The sequence below is a fragment of the Borostomias antarcticus genome, assembly GCF_949987555.1.
Source record: "Borostomias antarcticus genome assembly, chromosome: 16".
In the NCBI taxonomy this organism is placed as follows: domain Eukaryota; kingdom Metazoa; phylum Chordata; class Actinopteri; order Stomiiformes; family Stomiidae; genus Borostomias; species Borostomias antarcticus.
Genome location: NC_140249.1, coordinates 22,188,925 through 22,206,424, shown reverse-complemented (window position 1 = coordinate 22,206,424; position 17,500 = coordinate 22,188,925). Strand labels below are relative to the sequence as shown.

The 17,500-nt window shown below is 49.3% G+C and overlaps 2 protein-coding genes across 2 annotated transcripts in view; both read right to left on the bottom strand.

The window, feature by feature from the left end:
• Window positions 1-8,183, bottom strand: part of LOC311319291 (FYVE, RhoGEF and PH domain-containing protein 4-like) — a 14,174-nt gene extending 5,991 nt beyond the window's left edge. The window contains exons 1-7 of the mRNA XM_084450801.1: window positions 8,053-8,183; window positions 3,521-3,610; window positions 2,920-3,065; window positions 1,557-1,713; window positions 1,294-1,432; window positions 1,112-1,170; window positions 411-551 (exon numbers count right to left, since the gene is read on the bottom strand). Of these exons, the coding sequence (XP_084306927.1) occupies window positions 411-551; window positions 1,112-1,170; window positions 1,294-1,432; window positions 1,557-1,713; window positions 2,920-3,047 (624 nt within the window). The 5' untranslated portion in view covers window positions 3,048-3,065; window positions 3,521-3,610; window positions 8,053-8,183. The remainder of the gene's footprint in view (window positions 1-410; window positions 552-1,111; window positions 1,171-1,293; window positions 1,433-1,556; window positions 1,714-2,919; window positions 3,066-3,520; window positions 3,611-8,052) is intronic.
• Window positions 3,506-17,500, bottom strand: part of LOC311319790 (uncharacterized protein) — a gene marked incomplete at its 3' end in the record, with an annotated part of 28,795 nt that continues 14,800 nt past the window's right edge. The window contains exons 3-6 of the mRNA XM_084451394.1: window positions 14,458-14,595; window positions 12,876-13,059; window positions 8,053-8,458; window positions 3,506-3,610 (exon numbers count right to left, since the gene is read on the bottom strand). Coding sequence (XP_084307520.1) covers window positions 3,506-3,610; window positions 8,053-8,458; window positions 12,876-13,059; window positions 14,458-14,595 — 833 coding nt within the window. The remainder of the gene's footprint in view (window positions 3,611-8,052; window positions 8,459-12,875; window positions 13,060-14,457; window positions 14,596-17,500) is intronic.

Below are 17,500 nucleotides of genomic sequence, written 5' to 3'. Positions count from 1 at the left end.
CTGTTAGATCTACACTATGTTCTGTGTGTGTGTGTGTGTGTGTGTGTGTGGGTGTGTGAGTGAGTCTTACTAGGAAGAGGTATCTCTCCATGGCACTGTTAGAATTACAATGTTCTGTGTGTGTGTGTGTGTGTGTGTGTGTGTGTGTGTGCATATGTGTGTGTGTGTGTGTGTGTGCGCATATGCGTGTGTGTGTGTGTGTGTGTGTGTGTGTGCGTGCGTGCGCGTGTGTGTTCTGTGTGTGTGTGTGTGTGTGTGTGTGTGCGTATGCGTGTGTGTGTGTGTGTGTGTGTGTGTGTGTGAGCATATGCGTGTGTGTGTGTGTGTGTGTGTGTGTGTGTGTGTGTGCATATGCGTGTGTGTGTGTGTGTGTGTGTGTGTGCGTGCGTGCGTGTGTGTGTGTGTCTCACCAGGAAGAGGTATCTCTCCATGGCGGAGGTGTTCCTGGCGGCCAGCTTCAGGATGTGTCCCTCCTTGATGAACTCGGCGTTGACGATGTCCTCCTCCTCCCCCAGCATCTCGTAGATCTCCAGACGCTTCTTCACTTTCTCCTGTGGGGGGGGGGGGGGAGGGGGGGGACGCTCGGTTAGGGGGAACGCTCGGTTAGCGCCACTTCAACAAGCCGCCTTCTCCTCTCGGACTTCGCACTTGCGCTGATGGTCCCAGTTGTGATGTCATGGTATAGGGGTGATAGTCCCAGTTGTGATGTCATGGTATAGGGGTGATAGTCCCAGTTGTGATGTCATGGTATAGGGGTGATAGTCCCAGTTGTGATGTCATGGTATAGGGGTGATAGTCCCAGTTGTGATGTCATGGTATAGGGGTGATAGTCCCAGTTGTGATGTCATGGTATAGAGGTGATAGTCCCAGTTGTGATGTCATGGTATAGGGGTGATAGTCCCAGTTGTGATGTCATGGTATAGGGGTGATAGTCCCAGTTGTGATGTCATGGTATAGAGGTGATAGTCCCAGTTGTGATGTCATGGTATAGGGGTGATAGTCCCAGTTGTGATGTCATGGTATAGGGGTGATAGTCCCAGTTGTGATGTCACGGTATAGGGGTGATAGTCCCAATTGTGATGTCACGGTATAGGGGGCGCTCTCTACTCACTGATGAGATAAAGGCACTGTTGGAGTGAGTGGCTGCCTTGGCGATGATGTCCAACGACTCTGTGAAACAGGAAATGGAGAAATTATGTGCTTTTTTAAAATGTTTACGTCGTCTATTTTTCCAACCGGTAACAAAGCCGTGTGGCGTCGCGGCGTAGCGCGTCGTAGCGTGCGGTGACTCACTCTCTGCGTCATGTCGGTCAGGGTCGTCCTGAGGCAGCTTCTTCAGGTAGTCCTTCAGCAGCATCTCGTAGCGAGGGACCCTCTGGACCGGCTCCAGCATGTGGTGCTGCAGGGTCAGACTCCCGCACGCCTCCTGGCTCTGAGGGAGGGCGTCGGCGTCGAAACGTTAAAAAAGAAACGTACCGATAACCGTACGTCGAACGACCGAGCGGTCCTGGGCGACGCGGTCCCTAGGTCTGTGGGCCGGGCCGGGCCAAGCCTACCTGGATCTCCTGGATGATGGCTTTGAACTGAGGCGAGCGGTCCGTCCACTGCTTCAGCAGCTCCATGGCCTTGTCGAAGTTCTTCACGTACTCGGCGTACATCTTCAGGAAGGGCATGCGCTTCAGGAGGATGTCCCCGACGCGGGGCGTGGAGGCCCTGAGAGGGAGGGAGAGAAACAGAGGGGGGGGGGGGGAGACGGAGTCAGATACAGAAGGGAGAGAGACAGTCAGATGCAGAAGGGAGAGAGACAGAGTCAGATACAGAAGGGAGAGAGACAAAGTCAGATGCAGAAGGGAGAGAGACAGAGTCAGATGCAGAAGGGAGAGAGACAAAGTCAGATGCAGAAGGGAGAGAAACAGAGTCAGATGCAGAAGGGAGAGAGACGGAGTCAGATACAGAAGGGAGAGAGACAGAGTCAGATGCAGAAGGGAGAGAGACGGAGTCAGATACAGAAGGGAGAGAGACAGAGTCAGATGCAGAAGGGAGAGAAACAGAGTCAGATGCAGAAGGGAGAGAGACAGAGTCAGATGCAGAAGGGAGATTGACAGAGTCAGATACAGAAGGGAGAGAGACAGAGTCAGATGCAGAAGGGAGAGAGACGGAGTCAGATACAGAAGGGAGAGAGACAGAGTCAGATGCAGAAGGGAGAGAAACAGAGTCAGATACAGAAGGGAGAGAGACAGAGTCAGATGCAGAAGGGAGAGAGACAAAGTCAGATGCAGAAGGGAGAGAAACAGAGTCAGATGCAGAAGGGAGAGAGACGGAGTACGATACAGAAGGGAGAGAGACAGAGTCAGATGCAGAAGGGAGAGAGACGGAGTCAGATACAGAAGGGAGAGAAACAGAGTCAGATACAGAAGGGAGAGAGACAGAGTCAGATGCAGAAGGGAGAGAAACAGAGTCAGATGCAGAAGGGAGAGAGACAGAGTCAGATGCAGAAGGGAGAGAGACAGAGTCAGATGCAGAAGGGAGAGAGACAGAGTCAGATACAGAAGGGAGAGAGACAGAGTCAGATGCAGTATATGAATGTATCCCACAAGGATACAAGGATGTATCCCTCACTTCTGGAACTTCAACCAACAGCCCTGGAGAACTCCCATGCCCGCCCCCCCCCATTATGGTTCAACCACCAGGCTGTAGTGACTGTCTGATACAACCCTGGACAAGCGTGTGATTGGATGAATGAATGAATGAATGACTGGATGGATGAATGAATGAATGAATGAATGGATGAATGACTGGATGGATGAATGACTGGATGAATGAATGAATGAATGAATGAACGACTGGATGACTGAATGAATGACTGGATGAATGAATGAATGAATGAATGAATGTCTGCGTAGCGGCGTCAGGACTCACCACTCTCCCATGCGCTCCTCCAGCTCCGGCAGAAGGAACTGGCTGTGGAAGCTGTTGATGGAGCTGATGTTGGAGAAGATGTTCGTCACCACCTCCACCGGGAACGTGCCCTTGACCGCCTCCTCCATCAGCTTGGCACAGAACACCTGCAGGACACGGCGACGTGCGCACGGGCGTTAGTAGACCACAATGGTGCACTATAGCACCCTATACGGTTATAGTTAGTTCTACAGTCCCCAAATAAATTAATCATTAAATTCACTAATTATCAATTAAATTAACATAATTAATTTCATTTAATTTATTAATTAATCTTTATCAAACAACTCAACTCGACTCAACTTTATTTATAGAGCGCTTTAAAAACAACCATGGCTGCAACAAAGTGCCGTATATGAGTAATCATAAATACATAAATACAAACACTTACAAACAATGAAACAATAAAACAATAAAAGACAGTAGGGCAATTAAAACAGGAGCAAAGTCTCATGCCAGGTTGAAAGCCAAGGAATAAAAATGACCTGACACGCAGTATTGCATGTACATACTGTACGTTAGCTGGGACAATGGTGCTCTGGACCCTTTATTGTCCACTCACCTTGTCCAGCAGGTTGAGCCGCGTGACGTAGGCCTTCTCCGTCTGCAGGAGCTCGTTAGCGATCTTATACAGCTTCTGCTCGTTAGTCTCCTGGAATACAGAGGGGAGGAGGGTTGAGAGAGGGGGGAGAGAGAGGAGAAGAGAGCTGTTAATACTCTATAAGCGCTCATAGTCCTGTGATAGGGTTTAGAATGCATAAAGTAAGTAAGTACATTTTGTTTGGTGTAGCAACTCTCACAGACACCCAGTCACAAAGCGCTTCGCAGAATTAAAAACAGACAGGAAACATTGGATAAAAGTACAATAAATCACAGAGACAGAAATATTGAAATAATAAGAGTAAAATTACAGAGACAGGACATAAACATAGAAATACCAACATGCACGGCTAGGCAAATGCCTGTCTAAAAAGATGGGTCTTTAACTGCACGGAGGCCGCAGTTGTTAAATCCTGTGTTAAATTCAGATCACAGATTAGGCGCCACGGATTCAAAGGCTCGGTCGCCTTTTGTCTTGAGCCGAGTGAGGGGGTCAACCCATAGGCCCTGATCGGACGACCTCAGTGACCTGCATGGGTGGAGAAGGTCACTAAGACAGTCTATGCAGGTGCCTGGCCATGGAGGGCTCTATATTTGATCACCAGGACCTTGAACTGGATCCTAGAACTAACAGGAAGCCAGTGTAAGGAGGTTAATATAGGGAGGATATGACATGACCCCCTGGACCTGGTCAAAAGCCTGGTTGAGGCATTGTGGATCAACTGTCGACGGTCCAGGGATGATTTACTGAGGCAGGTGAAGAGTGAGGTACAGTAGTCCAGGGATGATTTACTGAGGCAGGTGAAGAGTGAGGTACAGTAGTCCAGGGATGATTTACTGAGGCAGGTGAAGAGTGAGGTACAGTAGTCCAGGGATGATTTACTGAGGCAGGTGAAGAGTGAGGTACAGTAGTCCAGGGATGATTTACTGAGGCAGGTGAAGAGTGAGGTACAGTAGTCCAGGGATGATTTACTGAGGCAGGTGAAGAGTGAGGTACCGTAGTCCAGGGATGATTTACTGAGGCAGGTGAAGAGTGAGGTACAGTAGTCCAGGGATGATTTACTGAGGCAGGTGAAGAGTGAGGTACAGTAGTCCAGGGATGATTTACTGAGGCAGGTGAAGAGTGAGGTACAGTAGTCCAGGCGTGATGAAACAAAGGTGTGAATAATCATTTTTAACTCGGAGTGGGATACGATGGACCTCAGTTTCATCATGTTTCTCAGGTGGAAAAGATGCATGACAGGGACTTCATGTGTCTGTCAAGGTGCAGAGCCTGGTCACAGATAACACCAGGATTTCTTAGGCTTGAGCGCACATTCAAGTTTTGGGGGACCCCATACAATCGCTAACTCTGGAAGCGGTATTGAAAGCAGCAATGATTAGATCTTGAAAGAGTGACAGATTCTCTGCGTTGTTTGTCGGACTTCGTTCTCTGCATTGTGTTTGTCACTATGCGTTGTCACTCTAATATTCTTATATACGGACAACGTGTTGTGTGTAGTATATGTATGTGAGACATGTGATGTGTTGTGTGTAGTATATGTATGTGAGACATGTGATGTGTTGTCTCTGTTTCTATGTATAGAGTTGATTTGTGCAGCAAACGAGTCCATGACAAATTTCCCTGAGGGGACAATAAAGTATATTCTATCACTCGTTCCTTTGACCCATGTTAAGGGATCGCCCAGGGCGGGACGCGAACCTGCAACCTTGCGCTCGCAAGTCGGATGTGTTAACAACTATGCCAGAAGACCTATCCCGCTTGGCAGGGTCGTTACCACATCCTTTATACTAGGGGAGTGAGTTTCACTACTCAACGACTACTCTAGCCTCCTCATAGTTACATAAGAATAAAGAGTATGGCTTGTCTACTGTCCGTCCACATCGCTAGAGGTGCTCATTAGAGTATGTCTTCAATCATGAATACTGGATGTTGTATTCAAAGTCCAAATCCAAAGTCTATGTTCAGGGACGAAATATCAGCTTGTCTATTGAGCGATCGAACTCCTGGACTGTCAGGCTGACAGAAAGGGTACACAAACACACACACACACACACACACACACACACAGACACACACACACACACACACACACACACTGGGGCCGGACTGAGGGCGTTCGGAGCTCCTGGTCTGAAGGTCAGAGCTACAGTCTTAGTCTCAGATCACTCCCACATTGTCCTCAATTCTAGTCTCATGCTTTACCGAGTTCCTGTTTGATTACAATGGTACCTCATTCAAGCACGCACGCACACACACACACACACACACACACACACACACACACCTACACGTACGTATATACTGTATATATACACAAACATACACACGCATACACAACACACACATGCAGATAAACACTAATTATATACTGTAAGTGCACGCACGTGCACACACACACACACACACACACATACACACACAGGACTATAGGTGTGTGTGTGTGTGTGTAAGCATTGTGAATGACCAAATTCCATCATCATCATCAGCCAAAGACCCACACACGAACATACAAGAGATTTCTGAGTGTGTGTCTTTGTCATTCTGGCTGTTGAGGCTGTTTGACTGGCAGTGTGTGTGTGTGTGTGTGTGTGTGTGTGTGTGTGTGCCTCTCAGGACAGGATATGAAAGGGTGGAAGAGGGGAAATGAGACCAGTGAACAAAGACAGAACTGGTGTTGCTGACAGGGCTGTGTGTGTGTGTGTGTGTGTGTGTGTCTCATCATCACACCCTGTAGCTACTAGATCAAGCTGAAACTATTCACCTCAAATAAACACGATGCAAAGAGTTTAAAATGGGTCTGCAGACATGACAGAATGTGTGTCGTACTGTAGGGTTATCACATATGAACACAGACCTACAACTGTTCTCACTCACTCAGTGTTCTAGCCGACCAGGACACTACTTTGAACTCTCCTCTCTAAATTCACACAAATACACAAAATACTATAGTTTCATATGTCATATACATCAAAACACAAATGTAATATTTCACACCTACGACCACAAGACAACTTGGTTACACGAACAAACACATACTGAGAAACAGGACCGTAATTAGTTCACCTCTCCTACCAGATAAATATCCATCTGAGAAGCAGGTATTTATATATATGATCACGAGCAGTCAGGTATGCAGACAGACAGGGGATGACAGACAGACAGGCAGACAGACAGACAGACAGACAGGGGATGACAGACAGACAGACAGGCAGACAGGGGATGACAGACAGACAGAGGGGGATGAGAGAGTTTATAGACTGAGGGGGATGAGAGAGCACAGACTGAGGGGGATGAGAGTACATAGACTGAGGGGGATGAGAGAGTTTATAGACTGAGGGGGATGAGAGAGCACAGACTGAGGGGGATGAGAGAGTTTATAGACTGAGGGGGATGAGAGCACAGACTGAGGGGGATGAGAGCACATAGACTGAGGGGGATGAGAGAGTTTATAGACTGAGGGGGATGAGAGAGTTTATAGACTGAGGGGGATGAGAGAGTTTATAGACTGAGGGGGATGAGAGCACAGACTGAGGGGGATGAGAGCACATAGACTGAGGGGGATGAGCGAGTTTATAGACTGAGGGGGATGAGAGAGCACAGACTGAGTGGGATGAGAGCACAGACTGAGGGGGATGAGAGAGCACAGACTGAGGGGGATGAGAGAGAGCACAGACTGAGGGGGATGAGAGCACAGACTGAGGGGGATGAGAGAGCACAGACTGAGGGGGATGAGAGAGCACAGACTGAGGGGGATGAGAGAGCACAGACTGAGGGGGATGAGAGAGCAGACTGAGGGGGATGAGAGAGCACAGACTGAGGGGGATGAGAGAGCACAGACTGAGGGGGATGAGAGAGCACAGACTGAGGGGGATGAGAGAGCACAGACTGAGGGGGATGAGAGAGTTTATAGACTGAGGGGGATGAGAGCACACAGACTGAGGGGGATGAGAGCACATACAGTAGCTGGACTGAGCTCATGAGGTAACTGACATGGAGGATATAAATAAACATGTCACAGGGGTGTCAGCACAGACACGACAGATACAGCAGCGCTCACCCTGACTGAACTCTACCAGGCTGCTGGGTTTAAAGTCTCCTTCACAGCAGACTGACCCAGACACTCATGAATATCATTACAGTCGGTCGGTCGGTCGGTCGGTCGGTCGGTCGGTCGGTCGGTCGGTCAGTCAGTCAGTCAGTCAGTCTGTCAGTCAGTCAGTCCCTCGCTTACTCACTACAGACACTAGTCAAAGGCTGTCAGATTTATTTATCACATACATACAGATATACAGTAATTGGCAGTGAAATGTAAATGCTAGCTCCTAAGTTTTTACTTTACTTAATAAGTAAAGTTTAAAAAAAAGTTTAAAAAGCAGTAAAATACCAAATATCTAAAGACAAATACAGAATATATACAAGAATGCAAGAAATATTACTATTAATACTACAAACAAAGACACACAACCAATCAACAATCTCCACACGCTTACCTTGGGTTCCGCCACCCCCTCGTCCTTCCTGTGTCCCTGCAGGGACTCCGTAGGAAGTCCTCTGTCCTCCTCATTGGCGGGCAGGTCCGTAGCGGCCGTGTCCGCGTCCGTGGGGGGGCGGTCTCCTCGCGTCTCCGTCCCCTCGTCCCCCGCGTCCCCGTTCACCAGGACGGCGTCCCCTATTTCCCCTCCGTCCCCCTCCCCGTCTCTGTCCCGGTCCATTTGGGCTAGCACCCCGTTAGCCGCGGGTCTGCGGGCATCGCGCGGCGCGTCCTGGCCGAACGGCGGGCGCTCCTGCGCGGCCGTCTCCGTCTTCCTGTGGTAGGGCCGGTGGGCGGGGCTACAGTTGGCCGACTTGCTGACCGGTGGGAGCGGGGGCTGGGAGGAGCCGTCTCGCTTGGCGGAGCTGTCGGAGCGCAGGGAGAGAGGGAGAGAGGAGGAGAGGGAGAGAGGGAGAGAGGGAGAGAGAGGAAGAGAGGAAGAGAGAGAGAGGAGGAGAGGAAGAGAGGGAGAGGAAGAGAGGAAGAGAGGGAGAGAGGGAGAGAGGAAGAGAGGAAGAGAGGGAGAGAGGAAGAGAGGGAGAGAAGGAGAGAGGAAGAGGAGGTCAGAAACCGTTGGACACCGGTGAAGCCGCCCAGGGTCAGCGTGTCCAGGGTCAACGTGTCCAGGGTCAGCGTGTCCAGGGTCAGCGTGTCCAGGGTCAGCGTGTCCAGGGTCAGCGTGTCCAGGGTCAGCGTGTCCAGGGTCAGCGTGTCCAGGGTCACTGGTCCAGGGTCAGCGTGTCCAGGGTCAGCGTGTCCAGGGTCAGCGTGTCCAGTAGCAGTTAAACCCGCACGCTGAGAAGAGACTGTGAGGTCTAGCAGGACAGCAGCAGGACGTGTGTGTGTGTGTGTGTGTGTGTGTGTGTGTGTGTGGAGCTGCTGTGAGTGTGTGCAGAGGCAGGGTGAGTGGATAGGGAGAGAGGGGGGGAGGGGAGGAAGAGAGGAGGGGAGGAGGAGGAAGAGAGGAGGGGAGGAGGAGGATGGGAGGAGGAGGAGAGGTAGAGCAGCGATCCCGGGAGATAGCCTGCTGCCCTACTTCTATACTGTACACACACACACACACACACACACACACACACGCACACACACACACACACACACACACACACACACACGCACACACACAGTCACACACACACACACACACACACACACACACAGTCACACACACACACACTTTCCCTCTTCTGTCTGCCCCTTGAGTGTGAATGAGGTGTAAAATCTACAGTATGTACAATAGGAAATTCAAAGTACAGAGAACACACACATATGTGTGCACCCCTCCCCCACCCTCACACACACACACACACACACACACACACACACACACACACACACACACACACACACACACACACACTCCATCATCACCATCCGCTAGTAGCATATCCTGCAGTGCCAGCTGTTTCCCAGTGTGTGACCCACCTGCCCTGTTCATCACACCCACCTCTTCTCTGATCAGGCACGTCCAGGAGGATAAATCAAGCGGCCGTAAAAGAGCTCAACGCTCAGCGAGCCGTCAGGAACCTGGGGTTGTCTGTGCTAGTGGTCTGAAACTATGGTTTAATAGACGTGCTGTAGCTCTCTGATAAGAATACCTACCCACTACTTACAATGTACGAGCCCTCCCACACACACACACACACACACACACACACACACACACACACACACACAGAGATCACTGTCTCTGTACAAACAGGAAGTGTATTAATAGAGGAACTACAGAGGCTGATGAACGTTCCATGGATGACTCACATGAGACTGTGAGCAGAACGTTGGGGGTTAAAGGTCGTATATGCCCCCCTTTTCAAGTCTCTTACAAAGCCAGTGAGTTAGTCTCCATGGTGGGACTACAGCGATGTGTTGGGTCAGCGAGAGAGAGGTGTAGCAAACACTTGACCGTGGCAGTCTGACATCATCAGGCCACACTGTACTACATACTGCACTTCACATCTTAGCTCTTGCGTCATCTTTTCCTTTCATTTCACCGACTCTTCATCAGTCCTTCAGTATGTCAAAACAGCGCATGTTCTAGTGTGTGTGTGAGTGTGTGTGTGTGTGTGTGTGTGTGTGTGTACTAGAACGGGAGGTGTATCCTAGCCTGGACTCCTCACACATTATAGTGTAGGATGTCTGTGCCGAGCTAAGGACAGCCAGCATGTAGGATCAATCTAAACTGACTAAAAAGAGGGTCTGATTTTGTTTCTGGGGGGGGGGGGGGAGGGGGGGGGTGTGCTCCTCTCTGCTCTGAGGCAGTGAGGGCTGCAGCAAGGATGAACCTCGGGTCAGACGACCTCACTGACCAGACGGGACAGAGGTTGCATAGCAACACAACAGAGGCAGACAATTCTAGACCGAGTTATTTTTGTACTAGGGCTGTCCACGTTAACACGTTACCGCTCGCGATTCATCTGGGAACTCTTAACACGTTAAAAATAATGAATGATTCTTTTCTGAATGCCTGACCTGGCTGGGGCTTGGACGCCAACGCTGTCTGAACGCTGCAGCGCTCCGGCGAGCTGCTGTATGAGCAGCTGGGGGCACAACAACGCCGCCATTGTTCCCTCCCGTCACTAACGGGCCTCCCCCGCGCGTAGACCAGGCCAGGCCTGCTGCCGCCGCAAACGCCACTGTCAACACCGCCGTCAACACCGCTGTCAACACCGCCATCAACACCACCGTCAATACTGCCGTCAACACCGCCGTCAACACCGCTGTCAACACCGCCATCAACACCACCGTCAACACCACCATCAACACCACCATCAACACCACCATCAACACCGCCATCAACACCACCATCAACACCACCATCATTGAGACCGCTGGAGAACTGGGACCGGCGCTGGAAGCGTGTTGTACGCCGGATAAAGACTCCCACCCACCACGCTTATCTCCAGCATCACCAAGTCATACACGCCTAATATCCCCGAGTAGGCAGTTACTAAAGACACATAACTCATAACGGTCGGGTCAGTGCTCAGACTTGTACTGTACTTGCACTAATGTGGAAGTGGAAGTGGAAATGTCTTGTGTTATTGTTGTCTTGCATGTAAATATCAAAGGACCATGTTGGAAATAAGTGTTTACACTTTCACATGTCAATCAATCAATCAGAGCTTTATTTGTATAGCGCATTTCATACCCAGAGGTAACACAATGCGCTTTACAGAGAACAAGGGAGGTGGGCATACGACCCACCTCTACATATTCCAGAGGGAAGCAAAAAAACAGTAATCACCCGGGGGCCAGATAAGTGATCTTGTAATCCCTTGTATTACTGTTTTGACTCAATCCATAAATAAAATCAATCAATCAATCTAATGTCAAATCCCAACAGATTGGCTTTTCAGACGAACTACATGGGACATCAAACTACAGTAACGCAAAGCTTAGAAGTCCGGCGTGAGAGAGAGTGTATTGATTGGGTCCTACCTCGTCTTCTGCATCTGCCGAGCTCTGTCATAAGACTGAAACGCCGAGACGAGTTTCCCCTTCTGTACAAATCTCCTTTCATCAGTGACTAACGCTCGCCTTGTGAAACACCAGTGAATCTGCGCTGTCTACAGCAGCGCTCTGGAGAAATAGTATCGGCGAGGAGAGTTATATGGGCTTCTGCTTTTGAGTTGATTATGTAAAATAGTAGGAAATATGAGGTAACTGTCAGCACTGCTGTAATCGGTTGATAGGATGTATCTTTCATCATGAATGCCTTTTCAGCTACAACAACAATCTGTGAGTATCTCATCCATGCCTCTCTCTCTCTCTCCCTCTCTCTCTCTCTCTCTCTGGGCAACCTCTGGCATGTTTATAGGGTAGTTAATGTCATATAACAGCTTTGGTATTATGATAGCGCTCTCTCTCTCTGCCTCTGTCTGTCTCTCTCTCTGTCTTTCTCTCTCCTCTCTGTCTCTTTCCCTCTCTGTCTCGCGCTCTCTCCTCTCTGTCTCTTTGTCTCTCTCTTTCTCTCTGACTCTGTCTGTCTCTCTCCCCTCTCTCTCTCTCTCCCTCCCTCTCTCTCTCCACCCTTCCCTGTAGCAGCTCACATCCAGTTTATAACTCTGGTACTAGCCTACAGGGCAGTGAAAGGAACAGCTCCCTCCTTCCTCCAGGCCATGGTGAAGCCCTACACCCCCTCCTGACCGCTACGCTCTGCTACAGTACCTCGGGGCGATTGGTTGCCCCGTTACTCCGAGGCCCCTGTGTTCGATCGACCCGGACACGGCTCTTTTCTGTCCTGGTCCAGTGGTGGAATGAGCTGACCGCTGACGTCAGGACAGCGGAGTTGATGCCCATCTTTCGCCGCATGCTCAAAACTGACCTCTTCATGAAGTACTACCAGGATCCTACCTCTTAACCACCTATAGTATTTGTACTTTGACTTCAGCACTAGATTATGCTCTTAGCCACTTGTTTAGAAAGAAGATGCACTTGCGAGTTCTGGCGAATAGTAGTACACTGACTACCTACGTTAAATGCAATCATTGTAAGTCGCTTTGGATAAAAGTGTTTGCTATTTCCGTCACTCTCATACATTCACACACACACACACACACACACACACACACACACACACACACACACACACACACACACATTCACACACACACTCAGATAAACAGATTACAAGTGAGTCACCAAGCTTTTCTGAAAGGATCAGACTTTTTATGCCCGTAATGTGTACCCTAGGGACCGCATGTGAATTAAACCCCTCTACCGGTCGTCTATCTCCGCACATCAACTCTGTGCTCGGCTACTTTCCCCTGCTCTGTACTCTACCTGTCGAAGTGGTTGATGAGGTGTGTCATTTTGGAGGATATCTCCCGGTTCCTGCTGCCCGCCAGGCCCCCTCCTCCTCCTCCCCGGTCCTCCATGCTGCCTCTCAGGCCTGCTCTCGGGGTTCGCCCCAGCGGAGGGCCAGGCGCCGTCACCGGGCTCTGGAGCTGGGGGGGCTTGGGGGGCACTGGGGGGAGGGGGGGGGGGGGGGTAGAGGACAGGGATCAGGGGTCTGGACCGCTGGCCGGAGTGTTTTTGTGTAACATATAAGGAAAACATGTCGCTTTATTTCAGATAATGCAAAAGGCAAGGCCAGAGCGACACTCCGAGCTGAGTCGTTTATTAAAAGCAAAAAAGGCTAATAAAAGACTGGGCTTGGTGTGTTGTCCTAGCCTTTCATTCGCAGCGTCTACTACTTTAAGGATCCGGCGCCCAGTTGTCGTAAGATTGCTGTGAGTCGAACTTGTGTCTTATTCTTCATGAACCTCTTTTTTTTCAGGCCATACTGCAATGCTAGCGATGACCTTTGAGTTGACCTAGGAGCCTGAACACACCCCTCTACCAGAACTGGGTAGGAGAGGAACTATTACGGTGTGATGTGCACCTGTGACCACAAGGGGGCGACATAGTCACTAAGAAAAGCCCAGATCTCAGGAGCCCTGAGCCACGTCTGGCAACCTCTAGCATGTTTATAGGGTAGTTAATGTCATATAACAGCTTTGGTATTATGATAGCGCTCTCTCTCTCTGCCTCTGTCTGTCTCTCTCTCTGTCTCTCCCTCTCTGTCTCTCTCTCTCCTCTCTGTCTCTTTCCCTCTCTGTCTCGCTCTCTCTCTCTCTCTCTCCTGTCTCTCTCTCTCCTCTCTCTCTCTCTCTGTCTCTCTCTCCTCTCTCTCTCTCTCTCTCTCTCTGTCACACTCTCTCTCTCTCTCTCTGTCACTCTCTCTCTCTCTCTCTCTCTCTCACACTCACAGGGCCCTGCAGTATAGAACACTTCTTTTAGCAGAAACTCAACTCCGCTACACCTTAGTCCAGAGTGCTGCTGTGGCCTGAAGGATGGGCTGCTGGGCTGGGTCTGACCTCTGACCTCTGGACAATAATTCACTCTGGTCAAATAAAGCAGGAATGCACAAGCACTGCAGTCAAGGTTCGCTGTTCTGAGTCACTCTCGGCCATGTTACATAACGCAACATTCACTCTCTCTCTCTCTCTCTCTCTCTCCTCTCTCTCTCTCTCTCTCTCTCTCTCTCTCTCTCTCTCTCGTGGTATGAGTCGTTTATTTAGTCATAAATGTGTGTCACTGGTGAAATCCGAATGGCGGTCACGTTAGTGAAGTCATCAGTTATGACAGTGACTCTGACGCATCGATATCTCATGGTATATCAGTCCGAGCTATGCGTCTGTCTGTAGCTACTGTACGTGTCTGTCTGTAGCTACTGTACGTGTCTGTCTGTAGCTACTGTCTGTGTCCCCAGATAGCAAGCGGATCAGGGCCATATACAGGCCAGATCTGGCCCTTGTGGCTTAGTTCCGGCCCATATATGGCCCAGATCCGCTTGCTATCTGCGTCTGTCTGCAGGCCTTACCTTCTGGTTTGGGCTGCAGTGTGGGCCTGTAGGCCGCGCCTCTTCCATTGACCCCTCCCCTGCTCTTCTCACTGGCCCCGCCTCCTCTAATGACCCTCTCTCTGGGGGGACTGCAGGCACAGGGACTGCTGCTCAGGGCTGGGGGGGGAGGGGAGAGGGGGGGGGTAGGGGGGAGAGGAGAGAGGGGGGGGAGGGGAGAGGGGGAGGGAGATTCTCAATTCCTCAATCAATCAATCATTTGAAATTATGATAATAGGCTCTCTTTATAACGAGGTAAGAATGTGTTTGTGCTGTACTTGAATTTGAAACAGCATGGTGAAGGGTAAAACTTCACTAATACAACCCCTTTCTACCTTAATGGACAAATCATTGACCAAACAGGAAGTAATCCCTAAGCCTCTTACCCTATAAGCATCTCCAAACACAGCATCTTCTCAGAGTAATATTAATCTGGCCATGTAGTTATGTGGTGACTAATACTTAAAGGTAGGGTAGGCGATTTTTCGTCAAATCATTTCAAGGTACCACCTTGAAGCGCATTTCACACATGTATTCTCTATGATACTACGATGTAGTTAATTATCCTGCTAATGATGCAGCTGCTCTAGCAGCCGATCTACGTCTAGCTGGTGGCAGATGGTCCCGCTACAGTCACGCAGGGGTTAATGTAGACAGACAGATAGACAGAGAGACATAGAGAGAGAGAGAGAGAGAGAGAGACATGCATACAGACAAACAGACTAGCATTTACAGGATCGTTATATTGAGCCCATGACCTCCAAGCTGTGTGCCTGTTTCTCTGAGAGGTTGGCTCCTGACTGCTCCAAACAAGAGCTTGAAATGTGTTTGCATCAAGACAATACCTCCCAAAGCTTAGCACCCCCACTGTCTGTCAGCTTAGTATATTTCCAGTTTAAGCTTACACACACACACACACACACACACACACACACACACACCCACACACACACACACACACACACACACACCTGCGCGCGTAGGCTACAGCCATGCCATTTCAAGTAAAACATAAATTTATTTCATTACACTAACACACTTAGTATAACAAATGTAAATCTATTTAGAGACGTGTACGAAGAGCCGCATGTAAACTCCGTAAATCAACGACTGTCACACACTCTAGCAGCATGTCTGCAGCCAACTGTGCCCATTACCCTGAATCAATTATCCATGACAAACTGCTTCCATTCATGCTGGAGACCAGTTCAGCTGAGCTGTAAAGAAGATGGGACAAGTTCACAAGCGTTGACCGGTGGCCTTAATGCTGTTGGATCTGTCGACCACTCAGAGCCTCTCTGACTGGATCCCTCTGACCAATCATGTCCTCTGTAGGGCTGCTCTCTGAACCAAGCTGACCAATCACTTTACTGTACTGACACCCTCTAATGAAGGAATGTGAACGCTGATCTCTGGAGACATCATGTACTGTCTCTTCTACATGGAACTACATACTGTATGTATTGCAAATGGCGTGTCCGTATTTAGAACCATGTGCACTGGCATTTTAAAACCTAAAACCTTTTCATTTATTTACCCAGAGTAGCTTTTATCTCGCCATATGTTAAAACCGTAAAAGGGAAGTGAAACGACCACAAATTCATACAAACACTGAAGCGTGGCTTTTTCTGTGGCTATTTTTACTGCTCTGCAGCAATTAGGGGCAAACGTAGCTTTTACAAGAAACGGAACGTCCCACGATCGGCTCAGGGTGACTCCGTAAACATAGTGGGGGTTTCTGGGTAAATTTAACGCCGGTCCTCAGGAATTCACTTGATTGCGAGCTTGGCGTCAACCCACAACCACACTAGGGGAGGGCAGAAACATGTTTCACTTCATGTTATAGTTTATTTTTTATTTTATTGAGCCTCCACCTACCTCCTGTCTTGCAAAAATCAAGGAGTCCTTGGTATATAACCAACTCAAACCGTTTATCTCGATGTAATCTGTGTTGAGTCCACACCAGTCTGGTTTTAGAGAAAAACACACAATCGCAGAATCTCAGTTACCGCTTCAGTTGTTATAGTATCCACTCTTGATAAAAGGCTTATACAGGTCCCTAGAGTTTGCACTGATCTTAGGAAGACCGCTTTTAGCTTCTCTGCCCCAAACACATGGAACAACCTACTTAAAGCACTTTAAAACTTAATACACCAATATCCTCCGGTCAGTTAAAGATCCTTAATCACCTGTAATTCGAGCACAATCGGTAACTGTTTTTAATACATTTTAATGTTAAAGTTCATGGCTGTTATTATAATGTTACTGTAGGAATTGATGAGAACTTTAGGACGCGATGACTTAATTGTTTTTATTGTTTTTTTATTATTGTTTTGTCTTCTTTTTACTGTTGTCTTGCACCCTGCACTTTTATGTGATTTCTCAACGTCATTGCAAATGAGAGCTTGATCTCAATTGACTCTCGAGGTTAAATAAAGATTGAATTGAAAATATCAAGTCAAAACAGACCACATGGCCTCCCCCACACACACACGCGCCCACACACTCGCACGCACGCACGCACGCACGCACGCACGCACGCACTCACACACACACACACACACACACACACACACACACACACACACACACACACACACACACACACACACACACACACACACACACACAGATGCCTCCTCTCATTAAACCTAGCCTGCCACTTACCCCCATGCAAATGAGCAGCCCGCGCCTTGCTAAACCAAAGCATGTGGACATTAAGTTGTTAGCTAGGCGGCACAAAGGGAGGCATTCTAGGTTATTTCAGACACACATTTGAAGCTTTTCATTCTCCTCTGTCTCTCTGCGACCGAGCAGGGGGAGGGGCTGTTGTTTGGGGGGGGGGGGGTGTGTGAGAGATGTTGCTGCGCGCAGCTGATGTAAAGCAACACAAACACACACACACACACACACACACACACGCGGCTCCTGAATAACAGTCGGCCTCGTGGGAGACGAGCCCCCCAACCACACGGACAACCCCAGCGCGCTCCGTTCCAAGCAGAGAGACGCGCCGGGCCTCAGA